The sequence below is a fragment of the Hypomesus transpacificus genome, chromosome 9 (assembly GCF_021917145.1).
Source record: "Hypomesus transpacificus isolate Combined female chromosome 9, fHypTra1, whole genome shotgun sequence".
Classification (NCBI taxonomy): domain Eukaryota; kingdom Metazoa; phylum Chordata; class Actinopteri; order Osmeriformes; family Osmeridae; genus Hypomesus; species Hypomesus transpacificus.
The window spans coordinates 14,874,262-14,897,032 of record NC_061068.1 but is presented as its reverse complement, the minus strand read 5'-3'; the positions used below and the strand labels follow the sequence as shown (position 1 = coordinate 14,897,032).

Here is a 22,771-nt window from a genome sequence, read left to right as displayed (position 1 = left end):
AGAGACCTGTACAGGTGTGGATTAGACTACATAGAGACCTGTACAGGTGTGGATTAGACAACATAGAGACCTGTACAGGTGTGGATTAGACAACATAGAGACCTGTACAGGTGTGGATTAGACAACATAGAGACCTGTACAGGTATGGATTAGACTACATAGAGACCTGTACAGGTGTGGATTAGACGACATAGAGACCTGTAGAGGTGTGGTGGATTAGACGACATAGAGACCTGTACAGGTGTGGTGGATTAGACTACATAGAGACCTGTACAGGTGTGGTGGATTAGACTACATAGAGACCCGTACAGGTCTGGATTAGACTACATAGAGACCTGTACAGGTGTGGATTAGACTACATAGAAACCTGTACAGGTGTGGATTAGACTACATAGAGACCTGTACACACCACAGACATTAATTTAATTTAAATCCTTCCAGCGTGACGTAGCGCCGCTGTGAGTGGCAGCTGTTTTAGCAACTCTTCGTTTTTCTACAGTTTTCTCAACTTTTTATTGACTTAAATATTTTTCTTTTGAGATGAGTTTGTTTGCATTGGGATAGTGTACTGATCTACCTACAGGTAAATCGTTTTTTCATGGTCTCACTTGGCCAGTTGGACCTGTTTTTTGAAACCAGTCGCAGCAGCGGACACTACCGGCATTATTGGGGTGTGCTTGCCTTCGGCGAGCACAAACCATTGTAATATCACATGTATATTTATTAATAATGTTTATTACACGGCTGTTCTTAACGCTGTTGAAAGCTCCATTCACTTGATTGGGGCTTCCCAACGTTCTGCTGACCGTTGCTTTGAATAACAGACCGCTGTCAAGGAAAGTGGCCTTTTTGCTTCTGATTCACGTCTTTCGTAGCACTCCGCAAGTAGTCCGGTAACTTTTCAACCCCAGTGTACTCCGTTGCTTAGCGACGTCAGCTGATTTGAAGCCTAAAGAATGTTCAACGTCTATGAAGTTCAACGTCTTTGGCAAACTATTTCTCTGCTGATCAACACTACGAATGGTAACAAATAAATTGTAAAAAGACACACTGTGTTAAGTAATTTTGTTGGCAAGTAGCCGTGTAATAAGCGAGATAATGTATAGAACGCCGGTCAAATAAGCCCCTTCAGAGCGAAGCTACACCCCTCCGCTTCGCGTCGGGGTGCTGTTCGCCCTGTCGGGGCTTATTTTCCCAATAATGACCGGCGTTCTATACATTACCCCTTACTTATTTTCGCGCCCCTAAGGCTCACTCAATATTTGGACTACATAGACAATGTCGATGTCAAAAGGTTCGTCTTGGTCACGATTGCGTTGGTTCTATTCGGATTTATGTTCCGTTGCACGGTTTAGGTTTTAATTACGTTTTTGTGGCAAAAGTGAAGCTAACGGTGGCTAACTTGCTAGCCACAATCACTGACGTCACGAAATATTGAGTGACTACGTCTAGCAGAACATTAGTTAAGCAGCTCGTTAACTTCTGGGAGATAGCTAGGCTAACTGCTTTACTGCAAGGGAGCTGCAGAAACACCACAAGCAAAGAGGTCAGGGTGATAACTATTTACTCATTTTACTTTGTGATATGAAACACAATTGTGAAGTGTAATGTACAATATAAGCTGATATAAGGAAGTAGTTACATCTATTTTCGGAAACAGTAGTCTACTATTTCACTGAAGCATTAGCATCATGACATTAGCCTCTGTTGCCCGGGCAACACATACTACAGCAGTCTATGATGCATCTGTTTTCAATCGTTAAAATAAACATTCCTCACAAATATATTTTCGTTGTAGGATTTATTATGACATTAGATTACAAGTAAACAATTTGTTGGTGAAATTATCATTACCTGTGGTTTCAAACCAGTGTAGCTCACTGCTACTCTGTACAGTAGCTTAGTCTAGTAGCTAAAAAAAAAACATCTCCACAACTGTTTACAGTAGCCTACGTAGGAAGTCACACGGCGGCACTATACCCTTACTTAAATCAAAAGTCTTTCAATAAGTGAAACGATCTGACTAGTGACTACTAACCTGAACATTGCCACAGCCTAAACTTCAATCGGTTCATGAAAATAATTCATTTCAGCCTAAACCGTAAGTAACGGAAGTAACGTTAAATTGAATTCAACCAACGCAATCGCTAACAAGACAGTCTAGTAGTAGTTGTAGCCTACAATTTACCGGGGCAGCTTCTCCACACAGCAGGGCTATATCGCATTTTGCCTTGTTACTGACAATGATCGCTACCACTGACATTTTCGCCTAGATAAATGTTACGTTTTTGGGGGCATATTTTCAGTTAGCAGATGGTACTATTTGAATCGCGATTCCATCTGAGATAGCTACTGCTGGTAACGTTGTTGTCAAAATAAGCTTCAAAGGGGGTTCTTCTTTAATGAATGAATGCAATATGAGTAGGCTAAATGCCTGAAAATATCACTAGAAGGGAAAAACTTACAATGACGTTTAAGTCATAGAGATTAGGTCAATTTTTACACTGGTCTGCCAAATGTATTAGTTTTGATTCAACTATGAGGTTGCTGATCACCATTCCCTCTTGCAGGGGAAATGAGAAGACGACCATTTAATTCTACTCTTCACTTTTAGTATTTTGAGTTGTAAATGAGCAGAAAAAAATATGCTTTTAAATCTATGTAATCTTTATAAATAATAAGTAGGCTATGCATTTTAACGCAAGCAAGCACACCCTACAATTTCCCCAGAAATTGTACCCTCTCTAGTTATTATTCATATTCTATTAATATTTAGCTAGCTAACGGAATGTGAGTAATAAGAAGTTCCTAGCGAGCTAGCTAGCTAATCACAGTGTGTACAATGAACCTCGTGTTTAAGTAAAATAATGCAATCAAACTTTCTGCCAATTGGCAAAATTGCTTTACAAACCAACACAATACATACTTATTATAGAAAATACACGTTACATGTCGAAGTTCTTGACATTCACTGCATCTAGTTATCTAAAAATGTACAAATTGTGATGGTCAAATTGCATTATGGACCTACCGCTGACAGGCATATCTCTTCTGTCTGATTATGAGAACGGCACCTGAATATATCTTGCAGACCTGCAGTACGTCACATCCCCAAAGGTGGTCCAAAACACCAACACTAATAAAACGCTTATTTATGGCGAAACTCACACTCTATTTACATTTAATCTATTTACATTGATAACTCCGTTACACCAACCTAAAAACATACATATAATATTATTATTAAATAAACCTACATACACATAAATACACACACCACACAATGGTGTACTATATTCTCCTCCACTCACACTTACATACAGTATATTTACATATACAGTAGCTACACTGATACAAACACATTCACACATATACACAGTGTACATTCTCCATCTTTTGCTCCATCTCTCTCTCCTTCCTGTCAAGACTCAGGTTGAGAAAAAGGATCTCAAGTACGAGTCACAACAAGCCTTAACCAGGATCAAATCCTCCCCTCTCTCCTCCCCTTCTCTCCTCCTCACCCCCTGTCTCCTCTACCTCCTCCTCCCCCTATCTCCTCCTCACCCCCTGTCTCCTCCTCCCCCTCTCTCCTCCTCACCCCCTGACTCTTCTACCTCCTCCTCCCCCTCTCTCCTCCTCACCCCCTGTCTCCTTTACCTTCTCTCTCCTCAACTCCTCCCCCTCTCCTCTCCTCTACTCCTCCCCCTCTCTCCTCACCCCCTGTCTCTTTTACCTCCTCTCTCCTTCCCCTCCTCCTCAAACCTCTGCCTTTCTCCCCTCATGTTTGGGCATGCATGCACCCTTACAGAAGAAAGTTCCAGTACTGAGACTCCAAACGGGAACAACCAAGAGTGAGGGTTTAAGTTTGGACTTGAATAATATGTGCAGAATGTTCAATGAACAGTAACAATCACAACAGCAGTAAGAGGAGTCTTCAAGGTTGGGATCAGATGAGTACAAGGTAGCACTACAGGTGATCAGACTGTCAGCATTACTGTCAGACACACACAGAACCAGATGGAGCACAGAGAGGAGGCTGATGCTGAAACCAGACTTATATAAAGGTCAGTAGAAGGTGTTTATTCATATGTTGGAGAGTGAAGATTTACTGTCAGTCCAGGATAGGTTATGATTAAGTAAATTAGCATCCCTAACCCTGTTCTGATGTCTTATCCTTTCAAATACTAGACATGTGTTTGTTTATCAGCATAGATCCTAGTCTACAATATAACATGATTTCATGTCTGTTAAACATGTCTATTGTGTCTGTAAATGGTATCATAGGCTATTGGGTGTTGGCAACAATGTCAGTCAGTGGTTAAGGACCTCCTACCTGTGCTGATGAACAGGAAGAGGATGTGCTGTGTTATCAGTTATCAGTGTCCAGGGAGGAGACAGACTAGGATGTATGACAACAACACTGTATGTGTCATTAAGGGTTTAAAGAATATTATATTTGTATATCATATTTAGAGTGCTTTGGTCCTCTATAGACTGGGGAGCTAGTGCTAACAGCTTTTGATTGTGGGTCAAAGAGATGGCTAGCCCATGTCAACCTATGATGACATAAACCTTCATTCAATACACCATCTAGTGTAAACCTGTTCCATGTGTTCCTCTGTGCATTGGTGAATGTTTCATTTGCCCTGTGCAAGAGTATCCTGAGCATGAGAAAGACCCTGATCAGACACAGGGCAGAGAGAGGAGGGTTCTGGCAGGGCAGGTGATCAGAGACAGGGCAGAGAGAGGAGGGTTCTGGCAGGGCAGGTGATGTTGGCTGCAGATGAGGGAGGACAAACATCCAGAGTTACAGTACAGAACACAGTACAGTAATGATCATGTGACAGGGTGAAGTCATGTTTCTGGAATGGTTAGGGGTGATTGTACATCACACTGGCAGAAGTTTTAAAATAATGTGTTTAGATCAGGTCGTATTTACCCATCATTCTTATAAGTCATGAGACTCACAACTCCACCCAACACCCATCATTTCTACTGGGAGCGTCAAGTGAAACTGCATTTCCTCATCCATGACATGGTTTCTACAGAGCCCTGTAGCAGCACAGGACTGGAATGTAGAATTGGGTCACCAGATAGATGAGAATAATTTTGAGTACCTCCAGACAGAAGATTGAACTAGCTAGCACTGTCAGCATAGGGTTAAGTTTAGTTTAGAAACAGGTTTTGTTGCAGAGGTCCTAACAGATAAGGTTTAGTTTATAGCACTGGCAGTGTAGGGTTAAGTTTAGCTTTGTGTGTTTTTGTTGCTCCATTTTACTTTTCTTTGTACACTGCTGAATGATTCATTGGTATGAAGTGGCATGATTATATTTATAAATGTCAGGTCATGTTTCTGGACATAATAGGTGTCGTAGTCCATATTACTGTCTACATCGACATGTACCTTTAGAACTATACCCAAAGAAAAAGTAAAGTTACGATTTCAAATCCCGAACTAACCCGGTACCCAGTACTTTGTCATTATGGGATCCATAACTGCTGGTGCTGCCTGGGCTAAACTACAGGTGTTTCCTCATTCATGACATGTATTTCTAGCAGACGCTCTTATCCTGAGCGACTTACAGTACAGGGACAGAGGTGGCACCACAGGTCCAAAAGTGGTGGGGCAAAATTTGGGACATATCGGGGGCCTTTCTTCGGGACCAGTCTATATTTTAATGAACAAGTCAACTTCTGTGTCCTATTTGTATTCTTCGTTAATTGACAATGGATAATTGGAAACATTCACATACATTTGAGTAACTTAGTAGACACTTACACACAAGGCATGTAAAAATTATAGTCACAGTACATGATTGTACAATACATGCCAAATTTATGATTTGATTTTTTTCTCTTTGGGTCACGTATCATCGTTTGAATCATCATTTTATCTGTAGTGTGGTTTGCACGTTTAAGATTAGCAATACTATTAGTAATACTTAATTAAGTATAGTAGTTCCTGGGGGCACCACCTCTGATTCGTGAAAGGGACAGTGAAACCTTATTTAATAATATTAAATAATAGCACTCGTAATAATCAGTCTAATCTTAAATAGTGAATTCTATGAAAGTAGAGCAGATCATATAACGTGAGAGATGGACGAGTATTATACACAATGTTTTATTCAAGATAATGTAATTATAGTGAACACATACCAGATAAGTTATGGGTTAGTTGGGCTAGAGCAGTACAGTGGGCCTAAATTCTAATGAGAGCGCACTACACAATGGCTGCGTAGAGCGCGTGTGGAGGGGGAGGGGAGAGAGAGTGAGGAAGAGGTAGAGAGGAAGAAGTATAGGCTTCTATCGTAACAATGGATGGTCAATGGCAACTGACCTAACGATGGTTAAGTTAAATCATTTGTAAAATACAACCAAACATCAACAATTAAATCACAACATGCCAATATGTCACAAGTAAGACATATTGCAAATCGCAGTTACTTTTGTCGGTTTGAAGAACGGAGTCAATGGTTCGTTATGTCCAACGAATAGAAAACGTAATCTCTCATCAAAGTTCCGGGCACTCAGTGAGTGTGCGGGTTAAGAGGAATAGGTTAGAGAACGCCGTGGACACCTCAAGGTAATCCTACGAACAAGCGGGCGTGATTGTACGTTTGGGGGTTTTATACTCTAAAGAACAGGGGGGTATCCATGTGAAGGTGACCTCTCTCACTGCTCAGTTACTTCCCACCAGTGTTGTATTGTAACAAAGTAGAAATAAAAGAGAAAAACTACGTAGTTTTTTGGGATATCTGTTCAGAATATAACAATACAACATTCATAAATGGTTTTGTTAGTATGATACAATTATTTTGATATCAAGATTGACTGACTTAACTATACCTGAAGGGAAGTTACACTCAAACATCAATTACACAACGTTCTAAGTAAATGAGAAAAACACACATTATAACACATCGACTTCTGTCATTGAATTAGTGTCCATGAGCCATGTAATCCTTGAGAATATGTTTGTAAATCCACATACTTATAAATCCCTTTGTCTGATACTGTGGGACCGTGTGGCCTCTGTTCCTGACCACATGCTGGGCCACAAGCTTTGAAGCTCTGCTCTGGGAGATAAGGACAAAAGGGGTAAAGACCCTTCCCTCTGCTCTGGGAGATAAGGACAAAAGGGGTAAAGACCCTTCCCTCTGCTCTGGGAGATAAGGACAAAAGGGGTAAAGACCCTTCCCTCTGCTCTGGGAGATAAGGACAAAAGGGGTAAAGACCCTTCCCTCTGCTCTGGGAGATAAGGACAAAAGGGGTAAAGACCCTTCCCTCTGCTCTGGGAGATAAGGACAAAAGGGGTAAAGACCCTTCCCTCTGCTCTGGGAGATAAGGACAAAAGGGGTAAAGACCCTTCCCTCTGCTCTGGGAGATAAGGACAAAAGGGGTAAAGACCCTTCCCTCTGCTCTGGGAGATAAGGACAAAAGGGGTAAAGACCCTTCCCTCTGCTCTGGGAGATAAGGACAAAAGGGGTAAAGACCCTTCCCTCTGCTCTGGAAGATAAGGACAAAAGGGGTAAAGACCCTTCCCTCTGCTCTGGGAGATAAGGACAAAAGGGGTAAAGACCCTTCCCTCTGCTCTGGGAGATAAGGACAAAAGGGGTAAAGACCCTTCCCTCTGCTCTGGGAGATAAGGACAAAAGGGGTCAAGACCCTTCCCTCTGCTCTGGGAGATAAGGACAAAAGGGGGAAGGACCCTTCCCTCTGCTCTGGGAGATAAGGACAAAAGGGGTAAAGACCCTTCCCTCTGCTCTGGGAGATAAGGACAAAAGGGGGAAGGACCCTTCCCTCTGCTCTGGGAGATAAGGACAAAAGGGCTAAAGACCCTTCCCTCTGCTCTGGGAGATAAGGACAAAAGGGGTAAAGACCCTTCCCTCTGCTCTGGGAGATAAGGACAAAAGGGGTAAAGACCCTTCCCTCTGCTCTGGGAGATAAGGACAAAAGGGGTAAAGACCCTTCCCTCTGCTCTGGGAGATAAGGACAAAAGGGCTAAAGACCCTTCCCTCTGCTCTGGGAGATAAGGACAAAAGGGGTAAAGACCCTTCCCTTGTCGAGGGTAGGAGAAAGGTGTGATGGTATCATGCTTTGTCTGTTGACTCTCTGCTACATATCTATTTTATGTGGCAAACAAATGTCATCAGTGAGCTTAAAATACCACCTACTTAGCTAGCTCGCTAGCTAATAATGTCACGTAAGATAGCTTTCTAGTTAACATGTAGTAGCTTAAATGCATACTCTGCATTATATTTTATTGTGATAGGGACAGGTTGAGGAAGTTTGACATAGCTACCTTGTTTCTTTCAAATACAATCAACCTTTTTGGTAACCAGTGTTGGGGGTAACGAGTTACAAAGTAACGGATTACAGTAACGATATTACTATTATAGGTAACAAAGTAAAGTAACGTATTACACTCAAAATATTGGTAACTACACTACTTTACTAGATTTCAAGAACGCACTTTCCTGCGTTACCCAAGCCATTTTTGCCAGTCCGAAAAGTTGCATGGCGCTTGCATGCTTGCCTGTGTGCTTGCTTGTCTGGGCACCGTTGTCACAGAGACCGATTTGAGTGATTTGAGTGACGTAGCTGTTGGTGCGTAGACATTAGGCGCGTTCAACATGCTAGGAGATCACTGTGACTGACAGGTGCATTCACTTGTTGCAGTAGCCATTTGAAGTATAGTAAACAGAGTAAACGGGCAGAAATTTCTATTTTTATTAATTGCAAGAAGAAACAAAGTAGCTAAAGTTTTTCCTTTTTATTAGTAGATACATTACATGCGCTCAATACTCCGCTGAGTCGAAAGTGTTGGGGCGAGGCCCTATCAATTTGAAAAGTAGTGGGGCAAATGCATGCTCACCACACGTGTGCCAGTGGCTCTGCCCGAGGCAAGTAGGGTGAAGTGCCCAAGGACACCATAGTCATTTTGGACAGCAGGGAATCAAACCAGCAACCTTCTTACTACTATCCCAATTCCCTAACCGCTCAGCCACCTGGCTACATTACAGAGTTTACACAGAACACGGAGGTTGGCAACACAGAAGATGTAATTTAGTTATCACTGTTACTAAGTTTACTGTCAGCAAACACACAAGACAGTTTAGTTATCACTGTTACTAAGTTTACTGTCAGCCAACACACAAGACTACAAACAACAACGTGTGAAGTGTGAAACAAAATTAGTCTGAAAGAAAACAACAATACTGTGTCATGGCAATGGCTTTTAACATATTGATTAAGAAAGGGAGTCAGGTGGCTGAGCGGGTTTGGAAACGGGCTAGTAATCAGAAGGTTGTTGGTTCGATTCCTGGCTGGACAATATGACGTTGTGTCCTTGGGCACCTTACCCTACCTGCCTTGGGGGGTATATCCCTGTAGCCTACTTACCAGAACGGTCATTCTGGATAAGAGTGAAACATCTTTTGTCACTTAAAGTCTAGTTTTTAAGAAATGTTTGAACTTTATCTTACTAAGCAACACACAATCCACTCTCTCCAGGGATCCACAATGGCCACAAGTAATAAAAAGCAGCTGTTGAAAACTCTGGAGCAGCTCGGGGAAAAGGAGCTGAAGAAGTTTAAATGGTTCCTGCAGAATGAAGTTCCAGATGGGTTTGATCCCATCCCAAAGAACAAGTTGGAGAACGCTGATGAACTGGACACAGTGGATAAGATGGTGGAGACATATGGACTCAAAGGAGCTCTGAAGATCACTGTGGAGACCCTGAGTGAGATGAACCAACATGATCTTTCTGAGTTGCTGAGTAAGTGTTTTGTAAATTGTATGTTTAGCAAGATATAAATAAAAACAACAATGCAGTGATAATGCTGCAAACTCATAAGGTGTTGTGGAATAATATCCAGACATATGTTGTATTCACTGTCAGAGATGCAGTGTAGAGGAGATGTTGCCCTCCTTTCTGTGTCTGCAGTGTTATTCTGCATGTGTATCTATCACTTAGGACTGCAGACACTATAAGGACGACTGACACCCTTCTCTTAACTAAACAAGGTGACATTATATTAGTGGTAGTCCAGCATGCTAACACTAACCCCAGTCCACACAGGACAGGAAACCCAGCACAGACACAGGACATGATCCTTACATGTCACCCACAGCTCCACAGAGTGGAACACCTGAGAGGGTGAGACAGTGCAGGCCTGACTCTTCCTGTCTTCTCTCTCCTCACAGGTGTCAGTGGTGCTGAGGAGGCTGGTGGGAACACTTCAACTTCCTGTCTTCCTCAGGAAGTCCAGGGTTCCTCCAACAAGACTGAGATTGGAGGCCATGCTGCTGCTCCTGGTGGAAACCCCTCAGAGCAAATAGAATGTCATGGTACATAAGAAATTATCATGATGACATAGACTGTCATGGTACATAGGAAATGATGATAAAATAGTAATTTTACTGTAATAGTAAATATTTTGTTGATAATTTAGAAGGTAGAGAGCTGAATGATGGATAGAATGAAGGGCCTTACATTAGCAATAATTACAATCATCATCAATCATAAAGACACCATACAAAATATGAATGAACTTTTCCCCAATTAATTTAAATCTTGTAATGAAGAGGCTATAATATTAAGCTGCTCATTCATTTGTATTTCAATGATATGAATGAATTACAAATGTTTAAAAGTTTGAGTTTACATGTGGATGTTTTTTCTTTAGATAAATATGCAGAAAACATCAAAGACAACAAACTGAAACATCAAAGACTTCTAAAATCTAAGTATGAAAAAATAGTTGATGGGATGAAACAGCATGGTGAGAAAATCTCCCTGGACAGTATCTACACAGAGCTCTACATCACAGAGGCTGGAGGTGGAGATGTCAATGACCAACATGAAGTACGACAAATTGAGGGAGAATACAGGAAGATTAGAGGGTCAGAGAAAAAAGTTGAGTTCAACAACATCTTCAAATCCTCAGATGAACAAGACAAACTCATAAGAAGAGTTCTGACCAAAGGAATTGCTGGCATCGGAAAAACATTTTCTTCACACAAGTTCACTCTGGACTGGGCAAACGAAAAACAAAACCAAGACATTGATTTCATTTTCCCACTCTCTTTTCGACAACTGAATTTGTTGGAGAAAGAGAAGCACAACTTGATTGATGTAATTCAAAAATGCTTCAAAGAAATGGAGAAAGAGTTTCTTACAGCCATTTTCACGAGGGGAGAAGAAAACAAGACAGAACTGAAAGTTCTGTTTATCTTGGATGGTCTTGATGAGTTCCAGATGCCCCTCAACTACAAGAAGTATGATAGCTGTGATGATGTCACAGAGCCAAAGACCATAGATGTGCTGCTGACAAACCTGATCATGAAAGATCTGCTTCCTTCTGCTCTCCTCTGGATAACGTCCCGACCTGTGGCAGCCAATCAGATCCCTTCTGACTGCGTTGACCTTGTGACGGAGGTACGAGGGTTCAATGATGATCAGAAGGATGAGTACATCATGAAGAGATGCAGTGATGAGATCCTGGCCAGGAGAATCATCTCACACATCAAGACATCAAGAATCCTCTACATCATGTGTCACATTCCAGTAATCGCTTTGATTATTACAACCGTTTTAAAGACCTGTGGAGAAAAAGAGATGCCCAGGAATCTGACTCAAGTTTACATACGCTTCCTGGTTGACCAAGTCAGAAAGATGGATGTGAAGTACAACGGGAAAGAGGAGACTGATGCACCCTGGGACGAAAATAACATTAAGATGATTCAATCACTGGGGAAACTGGCTTTCACACAACTGGAAAAAGGCAACCTGATTTTCAGAGAGGCAGACCTGAGGAAGTGTGGCATTGATGTTGAAGGAGCTGCAAACTGCTCTGGGATGTGCACAGAAATCTTTTCAGAAGATAAATGGGGTGGTGAGGAGAAGGTGTACTGCTTTGTCCATCTGACCATCCAGGAGCTTTTTGCTGCTCTGCATGTGTTTCTGTCATTCATTAACAACAACAAGAACGTAATGGAAAAACAATTTTACAAGAGAATAACCTTCCTCCAACCGGCTGTCAGATTCTACAAGAGTGCTGTGGACAGGACTTTAGAAAGTGAGAAAGGACACCTGGACCTCTTCCTCCGCTTCCTCCTGGGCCTCTCAATGGAGTCCAATCAGACTCGCTTAACAGGTCTACTGACTCAGACAACAAGCAACACACAAAGCCATGAGAAAACAATCAAGTACATCAAGGAGAAAATCAGAGAGAATCCATCTCCAGAGAGAAGCATGAATCTGTTCCACTGTCTGAATGAACTGAATGACCATTCTCTGGTGGAGGAGATCCAACACTATCTGAGCTCAGGAAGTCTCTCCAGTGAGAAGAAGCTCTCATCTACACAGTGGTCAGCTCTGGTCTTTGTGTTGCTGACTTCAGAAGAGAAGATGGACGTGTTTGACCTGAAGAAATACTTCAGATCAGAGGAAGGTCTTCTGAGGCTGCTGCCAGTGGTCAAAGACTCCAAAACTGCTATGTATGTATGAGGCATTTGAAGAATTTAAATAACAATATGACTTAGCACATATTGTGAGGTAAATTTGATTGTTGTATTATTCTATCGCACAAACTATGACTCATAGTTTCATAATGTCTCATGTTCTCCTTACGTCATGTAGGCTGAATGACTGTAACCTCTCAGAACGGTGCTGTGAAGCGCTGGCCTCAGCTCTCCCCTCCTCAGATCTGACAGAGCTGGACTTGAGTAACAACAACCTGGGGGATTCAGGTATGAAGCTGATCTCTGCTGGACTGGAGAATCCACTCTGCAAGCTGGAGACACTGAGGTCTGTATTCATGTTCAACATGACACAACTATAGTTATAATCTCACACCATGCACTGAATCACACACTGGTCGTAATTTTGTGGTCTATTAAAGGTACAAGGGGGCCGGCCAATGAATAGTCAGGGCAGTCAGGGGTCGTAATCCACAAGGCAGAGTCATTCAGGTACAGGGCAGCAGGCAGGTTCAGAGTCAGGTCAGGCAGGAGGTCAGGACCAGGGGACAGTGTTGTAGTCAAGACCACCTAAACACAGACCAAGGTGTATCGAGATTGAGACAAGACCAAGACTTTGAGGGGTTAAAACCGGGTCAAGACCAAGGCAGGGTGATACCGGGTCAAGACCAGACCACTCAAAACACACAAGCAGTAGGGTTTGACTAGTTAAAAAGTTAGATTTGATCTGTAACTGTGTATTTGAACAAAAAATTAGCACTCTTAAGTGGTGCAGACTGCCTGACAGTGTGTGTCACTTATGCCTAGCTTACCTTAAAGGCTGGTAAAAGTTCTATGAAGGCCTAGTCCCAGCCTCATCAGTGAAAGTCTCTTTCTTTTGTACGTTATTGTAAACTCTTTGTGGTTCAGGTCTGCATACCTGTTCAACATAACACAACCACAGTTATAATCACACCACGCACTGAATCACACACTGGTTGTGAGTTTGCAATCTATTAAAAGGTACAAGGGACCGGACAAAGAATATTTAGGGCAGGCTAGGTTTGCAGAGTCAGGATGTAAGGCAGGATGTAAGGACCAGGGGAACTAAGAGGCAGAAAAGACTAAAGGAGATAGAGAAAAATATGCTGGTACCGAAGGCTTGGCAAACAAGAAGAACTGACCCCAATCAGAAAACACAGGGGGAAATGAGGGTAGGAAGGAAGATGGGAGACACCTGGAGGGGGTGTAGACAAACATGAGATGGGTGAAACAGATCAGGGTGGGACAGGAATCTATTTAAGACATACTACTTTATTATATTATTGTATATTGACATGGCATTGTGTTTTGTATCTGTCTGCTAGTGTACTGTTGTCCCTGTGCTTGACACCACTATCCCTGCATCAAGGGTTGTGTGTCAGAAATAGCCAGAAAAGAATGCTGTGTGGTATACTAACAGATCTGCTATTGGATGTAATATGTAATACTTTCATGGTGTAATGTACTACTATAGCTCTGGAAAGAATTAGGAGACCACTGCACCTTTTTCTTTCCTTTTTAAAAAAGTGGAGAATTTAAGAGGCGTATTTTACCCTTCTGTTCCTCCCTCAAAATGGTCCTTTTCCACTTTTTTTAAAAGGAAAGAAAAAAGTGGACTGCATGTACAATGTCTGACACTATAGTTTGGTACGATTCCATGTGATATCAAAGGAAAGTCAGCCAACCTGGACAGACAGTCCTCTGACTGATTAAACCTTCTTGGTGTTTGAGAGGAAAATGACAGACTGATATTCTTTATTTCTACCTCCAGAAGGTAGTAGTGTTATCCTTATTATAATCAGAATACACAATAGAAATACCTCAGGATGACCGCGTGATGTCTCAGTTTACATTTACATTACATTTATTCATTTAGCAGACGGTTTTATCCAAAGCGACTTCCAAGAGAGAGCTTTACAAAGTGCATAGGTCACTGATAATAACAACAAGATTGCCCCAAAGCATTGCGGGTAGCCAAAACAAGAAGCACACATTGTGAACAACCAAAAAATTAACAAGTTAAGAAAGCTTTATTGCTTGCAGCCGGGCCACAAGGAGACAAAAACATCACATGCCATTGTGATACAAAGTTTGTCCACTAGCATGTTGTGCTAGCTAGCAATTTCAACAGAACCGCTCTTGACAGTCATTGGTTAAAACAAAGGCATGTAAATGTCCCATGGCTCTTCTTTCATTGGCTCCCTTGCATAGAACTGGCACGTGTGTGCGCTTCATCAACCCTAGTTAAATCTCTTGTTCTGGTGTCGTAAAAGCTCAACCCCCCAAACATCCTCTTCCCCCAGGTCAAGATAAGGGCCCAGTATATTTACATAAGCCTAGAATTAATTCAGGGGTAGCCTCTCTTTGCACACAAAGCTAAACACAGTATAATTGTATACAGAATAAAGGGTTACATCTTAAATTTTTCCGACACCACTTCCCCAGAGGTGGTCGGTGACAGAGAGAGGTGCAGACCATAAGCAAAGCATAATCATGTGTCAAGAGTAGAGATGACCAGTGAGTTGCTGATTGAGAAGGATAGGTCAGATGTGTCGCGAACACTTCCGGTGAATACTGGCGAAAAAGCAAGGTTCGCTTGTGCGTCGGGGTTTTATAATCCTTGCAAAAGGGGGTATCCTTTCAAAGGTTAACTCTTTGATTGGTCAGTTACTCCCTATCATCATCCTGAGATTCGCATATAGGTGTGAAGTGGTTGGTAATTTGAGTTCAGTTATTTAAAATGTCCATGTATTGCTTATACTTCCAAATATCACAATACAACATTAATAAAGGGTTTAGTTCGTAGATTAAAATCATTTTGATATCAAGATTGACTGATTTATCATAACAGGAAAGGAAGTTACATTAAAACATCAAATTACATCAACACAGCATTAAAGGGAAAGCATACATTGACACACACAAATTCCAATAATCCTTCTAGTGTCCACAAACAGTACTGTCTTTGAGAGATGTTTGTAAATCCATTAAATGTCTGTTTTGGATAAATCCTTTGTATAATCCAAAGTTTTCTGGAGTAGGGAGAGGTTGAGAAAGGTGGGCCATTTGGCTGGCTCTTCTCCCCCCTTGGGAGAAGGAGACACCAGTGGCCTCATGTATAAACGTTGTGTACGCACAAAAAGCTTGCGTACGCTGGTTTTCACGCACACGGTGTGATGTATAGAGATTTACTTGATGTGAGAATGTGCGGGCCGTCACAGAAAGTTTTGAGCAGTCGTGAGAATGTGCGGACCGTCCGCAAAGTCTTGTCTGGCTCTGTAACATGGCGAATTCTAAAAAAGGTCCGAAACTCACCAAACATTACAAAATAAAGTTTCCACTACTACGTTTATGACGTTGACTCTTCAAAAAACATAAAAATACAAGTTTGATCATTAATGTGGATGATCACATCAAAATGCCAAAACCCAAAACGGGAAATGCTATATAGCCTTCTGTTTAATCCTCCACCACTTAATAACTTCTGTTAAACTTGAGGGGTGTCAAATGAATGACAAAATCACTCAGGAAATGCATGTCACGCTAACCCTATAGCTGCCATGCGGTTACGATGCGCCACCACTCGTTTCTCCATTTAAAGTTTTACATCGGACCATTTCTTCTTAATTTCTGCCATGGTCCGGTTCTCTGAACCCACAGCATTTATGGCCCTATAATAATAATAATGTTTTTATTTGTAATACACTTTACATTTAGCTAAATCTCAAAGTGCTACAGGTTAAAAACAAAAAAGGGCGCCCACTTTCTTTTGTCGCTAATACCTGATGACAGGCCGCCAAACAGGACACATTTTCTCGCCTCCACCTCTGTTGTCAGAACCTCAATCTCACAGTCACCGTATTTCTTCGAATAAACGCTGCAGCGTTAAACGTTAATTTTTGGTGAGGTGTTTATTCAAGGGTGGCGTTTATTTGAAGAAATATGGTAATTCAGACAAACAAATGACCTCAGGAGTGCATTTATAGTCCATCTGCATATTCATTTATGGGAGAAGGCAAAGCGGGGTCAGTAGCTCGTTCACGTGCGGTCAATCTCACGTTGATTGTGATTTATAAAGGAAAGGTGCGCAGGACCTGGCGTTCGACCGGTTTTATAAATGTGAATATTTCTGTGCGTAGGTACTTTTCGAGTTTTGGCCGTACGCCATCTTCTGGTATGAAAGCTGCGCGATCCTTTATACATGAGGACCCAGGTCTGGTATCAGCCCCTTTGAGGTTCAAACAATGCAGTCGTCCTGATGTCGTCAGCGCTGTGTCTTACTGAGGTGACCAGAAATGGCTGTGTTGGTGGTTTGACTCTCTGCTACAACACCTAGACATTGCCAGCTTCCCTGATTGAAACATGAAGTATTTTCGAGAAGCTCTATATGAGAACACCTTGTCCCCCCGATGTTTTCAGCTTGCAACAGTAACTCACCACAACACCCATAGGAAATGATCAGACTGATATTCTTTATTTCTACCTCTAGAAGATAGTAGTGTTTGTAATCCATATCATGAATACCTTCTACAGGCTGTCAGGCTGTCACATCACAGAGGAAGGCTGTGCTTCTCTGAGCTCAGCTCTGAAGTCAGCTTCCTTCCTGAGACAACTGGAGCTAAGTAACAATGATCTGAAGGATGCCGGCATGAATCTGCTCTCTGCTGGACTGGGGAATCCACTCTGCAAGCTGGAGACACTGAGGTCTGTATTTATGTTCTACATGAAACATTAGTAAAGTTATAATCACATAATGTATTTGTATGGTTGATTTAGACAACAGAGTTTCACTCATCAGAATCAGAATTCGGTTTATCCGCCATGTATGTTATACAAACACAACATTTACTGTGGCAGGGAGGTGCAAAACACTTAACATATATGAATCTTAAATTAAATGAAGTAATAAAGTTAAACAATCTAAGAATACAACAATTTAAAAATAAAATATATATAAAAATAAGAATAACAATGAGCAGCGTGAGTGGTTAACAATGCATCGGATACTGAGAAGGAGCTTATGCATACTGTAATTGCCATTAGATGGACTTATAATAATTAAATAAGTGAATGAATGTCAATGGGAGTCCTTGGCCTTGTTAAAGAGGCCAGTAGCAGATGGAAAGAAACTGTTCTTATGGCGTGAGGTTTTGCTCCTGATGGACCGCAGCCTTCTGCCGGAGGGGAGTAGCTGGAACAGGGAGTGACCAGGGTGAGAGGGGTCGGCCACAATCTTCCTCGCACGCCTCAGGGTCCTCGAGGTGTGCAGGTCCTCGAGGGTAGGCAGATTGCAGCCGATCAACTTCTCAGCAGTGCGGATGATATGCTGCAGTCTGCTCTTGTCCTTGGCAGTGGCAGCAGCGTACCAGATGGTGATGGAAGAGGTGAGGATGGACTCAATGATGGCTGTGTAGAAGTGGACCATCATTGTCTTTGGCAGGTTGAATTTCTTCAGCTGCCGTAGGAAGTACATCCTCATGGCTCTGGGCCTCATTTACCAAGCCGTTTGCGCCTGTTTCCAGGCGTTAATTGTTCGCAAAGACTGACTTAACAATGCGGGCTATTTACAAAGAGGGCACACAGGGTAAAATTGCAGATTGCCTGCCACATGAGCGAGAACAGGCAAGTTGCTGTCACGGCCACAGCCGTGCCCCCCTGTTGTTTTTGGTTTTGCCCTGTCCTAGTGTTCCCCGTCGTTGTCTTGACCGTCTCGTTAGCTTTATTGTGTCCACCTGTGTGTCGTTTGGTTCTGTGTATTTAGGTTGCTGTTTTGTGTCCAGTCTTTGGCTGTGTCTACTACCGCGCACTTGTGCACTTCGAGCACTGACTTTCAGTGCTTAGGGCGCTTCACTCACAAAACAAGAATAATTCAGTGCACTGAAAGTACCAGGATGGCGCACTGCAAACGGTCCAAAAAAACAGTGTACAACGATGGACACTACTTGCCCTAAACGGGCGCCATCTTGGCTACGTAGCGGAAAAGGAGGAGCCCTTTCGGCAGCTTTTTCCACTTAAGTGGAGAAGCGCGTTCATTTTGGCAGGTTTTGCGGGTGTGGCGAGAAGATTTGCGTCCGTCACTTCCACCAAGTGTTTAACGTAGCAGTGTTCCATTTGAGACAGCACTTATCAGCGACAGAGTGCACTGAATATGTAAGTGCACTGTTTTGCAGGGCACTGTATTGCAGTGTACTTCATAATGTGCGCGGTAGTAGACACAGCCTTTGTCTTGTCCTTGTTATTGTTACTACTACCTGTCGTGTAAGTACCCTTCTGTGTCCCCCCGTTTTCGAGAAAATAAGTATGCCTCAGTACTCTCGTGCATTTGGGTCCAACCCCACCTCACATCCTGACAGATGCGCTTTCAATATGCGTTCGTGGGAGGGTCATGGGGAAAGTGGGAGGGTCAGGGGGAAAGTGTGAGGGTCATGGTGAAAGTGAGAGGGTCAGGGAGAAAGTGTGAGGGTCATGGTGAAAGTGAGAGGGTCATGGTGAAAGTGAGAGGGTCAGGGAGAAAGTGTGAGGGTCATGGTGAAAGTGGGAGGGTCAGGGGGAAAGTGGGAGTGTCATGGGGAAAGTGGGAGGGTCAGGGGAAAGTGGGAGGGTCATGGTGAAAGTGGGAGGGTCAGGGGGAAAGTGGGAGTGTCAGGGGAAAGTGGGAGGGTCAGGGGAAAGTGGGAGGGTCATGGTGAAAGTGGGAGGGTCAGGGGGAAAGTGGGAGTGTCAGGAGAAAGTGGGAGGGTCAGGGGGAAAGTGGGAGGGTCAGGGGGAAAGTGGGAGGGTCAGGGGGAAAGTGGGAGTGTCAGGAGAAAGTGGGTGGGTCAGGGGAAAGTGGGAGGGTCATGGTGAAAGTGGCAGGGTCAGGGGGAAAGTGGGAGTGTCAGGAGAAAGTGGGAGGGTCAGGGGGAAAGTGGGAGGGTCAGGGGGAAAGTGGGAGGGTCAGGGGGAAAGTGGGAGTGTCAGGAGAAAGTGGGTGGGTCAGGGGAAAGTGGGAGGGTCATGGTGAAAGTGGCAGGGTCAGGGGGAAAGTGGGAGGGTCAGGGGGAAAGTGGGAGTGTCAGGAGAAAGTGGGTGGGTCAGGGGAAAGTGGGAGGGTCATGGTGAAAGTGGCAGGGTCAGGGGGAAAGTGGGAGTGTCAGGAGAAAGTGGGAGGGTCAGGGGAAAGTGGGAGGGTCAGGGGGAAAGTGGGAGGGGAGTCAGGTGGCTGAGCGGTTAGGGCATCGGGCTAGTAATCTGAAGGTTGCCAGTTCGATTCCTTGCCGGGGAACATGACGTTGCGTCCTTGGGCAACTTCACCCAACTTGCCTCGGGGAGAATGTCCTTGCACTTACTGTAAGTTGCTCTGGAGTGTCTGCTAAATGACAAAATGTAAATGTCATGAGGAAAGTGGGAGGGTCAGGGGGGAAGTCGGAATTCCCCCCAAAAAGGTGGGAATGTGCACGTGTAAAGTGTGTCTAATTCTATATTTTGCGGTATTTACATAGCCTTCCCGTAAGAGCGCGCCTGGGGGGGGGGAATTCTCTTAAACGCTGGTGTAAACCAGGAGCGCGTTTTCCTGTGTGTACAAATGTACCTTATTCAATGGCAGCAGTGATCCGAGCAAGGCGAAGACATAGGCCAATTATTTTCAGAGGGTGTGGATGTTCTTCATGTTCGTATGCTTCATGTTTTGGTTACCGGCAATGTTTTTGGGGCTATCTCGTGTTGTTTATGATCATTGACCAATGCACTTTGAAACACACAAAAAAAAAAACTTACAAACATTTTCGCCATCTGACTCAATGGGTGCTGTACATTGCAGATTCAGCCGCTAATGGCCTACTAATAAGACTCGTATCACCAGTCCTGTTGTAACCGAATGCCGATGGTATTTTGAATCTATTACAAATGAAAAATATTGTTTTTAATTTTAACTTTTAACTTTTTAAACTTTTATTGGTCATTTGAACAGATCATACAAGGCTACATTGGCCATTGAATTCCTTGAGGTTGGTCTTGCTACATGTAACATAACATTAAAACAAAAAGAGAAGAGAATGCAGACAAGAATGTTACAACTTTAAACTATAGAATATATATACGACAGGTCAAAAGTTTTAGAACACCCCCATTTATTTTTATTTTATTGGAATTTAAGTAGTTCAAGTCCACTGAGTAAACTGAAATGGTACAAAGGTAAGTGGTAAACTGCCAGAGGTAAAAAAAAAAAAAAATAGTTTAGGTTTTTCAAATAACATAGGAAGACAGACCATTATAACCCTTAAAAGTATAGGTCTTTACTTAAGATACAAAATTGCTGGATCCAGCAAAAGAGCCCCCAAACCATCACTTTCAACCATGTGAAAATAAAATGTGCGAATGCATGTTGAACACAGATAATCAAAATTCCAACTCAGTGCTCTTGATGTAGCCCTAAACACCTAGGCAGTGCCATCCTCCCTGATTGAAACATGAAATCTAGAGGAGAGAAGCTCTATATGAGAAAACCTTGTTCCCCTGTTTTTTTCAGCTTGCAACAGTAACTCACCACAACACTCGTAGGAAATGATCAGACTGACATTCTTTATTTCTACCTCTAAAAGATAGTAGGGTCTGTAATCCATATCATGATTATCTTCTACAGGCTGTCAGGCTGTCACATCACAGAGGAAGGCTGTGCTTCTCTGAGCTCAGCTCTGAAGTCTGCCTCCTTCCTGAGACAACTGGAGCTCAGTAACAATGATCTGAAGGATGCCGGCATGAAGCTGCTCTCTGCTGGACTGGGGAATCCACTCTGCAAACTGGAGACACTGAGGTCTGTATTTACATTTACATTTATTCATTTAGCAGACGCTTTTATCCAAAGCGACTTCCAAGAGAGAGCTTTACAAAATGCATAGGTCACTGATAATACAACAAGATAGCCCCAAAGCATTGCGGGTAGCCAAAACAAGAAGCACACATTGTGAACAACCAAAAAATAAGTGCCAAAGGGAAGAACCATACGAGCATGTAGTTAAGCAAGGTACAATTAAACAACATGAATCTCTAAGTGCAAGTGTACCTGTAGAAAAAGCAAGCAACAGTAAAAATGAAAATAAGATTAACTAAAATAGAATATTTCGCAGCGAATACAACAGTTTAAATCAGTTACCACTAACCAACAAGAGCAACAAGTCTCTTAGCAAGAGTCATTGTGATCCTTGAGGAAACTAGCATTGGGTTCAGCAAACCATTCTTAAGTACCGTTGTACTCCCGGAACAAGTCTTCAGGCTCAAGTCTCGTCTTGAGCCTTCTCTTGAAGGTGGAGAGACAGTCTGTGTCTCTGATGGAGGTGGGGAATTGATTCCACCACTGGGGGGCAGGCAGGAGAAGAGCTATGTATTTATGTTTTACATGAGACAATAGTAAAGTTATGTCCGTAATGTATTTGTATGGTTGATTTAGACTACAGAGTTGCACTCATGGCTTCATCAAAGAATGAACTGGAGGGACTATCATCTGCAGTACCTTTATATACTCTGTAATCTGTAATCTAAATAAGTAGCACACATAATATCACTTTGTTGCGTGATGTTAATTATTTTACACATATTGCAAATGTTGGGGAAACTAGTAAAAGTAAGACATGTGAAGTTGGGAAAAAATGTATTTGGAGGTTTCTCTGCTGTTAAATATAATAACAGTCATGTTTGCCCCTTCTGACAACACAAGGGTTAAGATATTCTATTCATCACATTATTGTACATTTACCTGGACAGGGAGTTGTGCATCTGGCGGCTTTTGTTCTGTTGTTTAAGATTTCCTATTGTGATGCAAAGTGTTTATTGGTCTTTAAGATTACAAAAAAAACAATAAACGTGAGCAGGTTCCGGAACCCAACTGATCTTACATTTACATTAATTTATTTAGCAGATGCTTTTATCCAAAGCGACTTCCAAGAGAAGTTACTCCCCAGGCATGCAGTTACATACTGCTCCCCTATTTTCATGTGTTATTTCACTATTGGTAATTACAGATGATCTCAGATCTTACTCATAACACAATTGGTCATTTCAGATTTCACTCACAACTTAGCTTTGGTGCCTTTGACCTTCGGTAAATTTGAAGATGTACATTTAGCTGCTGGGTGACAATAATAAGTGTTTCTCTTTAAACAGGTTCTGTAGCCCACATTTACGATGAGGCTGCTCACGCTGCTTACATAATGAGGCTCGTTGTAAATCCTCCCTACTTGGGGATAGCGGCCAGATTTTGTGTTTTCTGTTTGAAGCTCAAGTTCCAATA

The 22,771-nt window shown here is 42.5% G+C and overlaps 2 protein-coding genes across 8 annotated transcripts in view; one reads left to right on the top strand and one right to left on the bottom strand.

Annotated features, from left to right (window-relative positions):
- Window positions 1-22,771, bottom strand: part of LOC124471292 (NACHT, LRR and PYD domains-containing protein 12-like) — a 1,476,309-nt gene that overhangs the window by 1,007,059 nt on the left and 446,479 nt on the right. The window lies entirely within an intron of this gene.
- Window positions 1-22,771, top strand: part of LOC124471300 (NACHT, LRR and PYD domains-containing protein 12-like) — a 479,590-nt gene that overhangs the window by 449,267 nt on the left and 7,552 nt on the right. For 3 of the 7 annotated variants that reach the window (XM_047025755.1, XM_047025756.1, XM_047025757.1), the window contains 6 exons: window positions 9,517-9,781; window positions 10,210-10,353; window positions 10,692-12,504; window positions 12,647-12,814; window positions 17,041-17,211; window positions 21,128-21,298. In XM_047025755.1, coding sequence (XP_046881711.1) covers window positions 9,517-9,781; window positions 10,210-10,353; window positions 10,692-12,504; window positions 12,647-12,814; window positions 17,041-17,211; window positions 21,128-21,298 — 2,732 coding nt within the window. Of the gene's footprint in view, window positions 1-3,895; window positions 4,065-8,055; window positions 8,072-9,516; window positions 9,782-10,209; window positions 10,354-10,691; window positions 12,505-12,646; window positions 12,815-17,040; window positions 17,212-21,127; window positions 21,299-22,771 lie in introns of those variants that run through there. The other 4 variants (XM_047025758.1, XM_047025759.1, XM_047025761.1 and 1 more) reach the window with 4 other exon arrangements.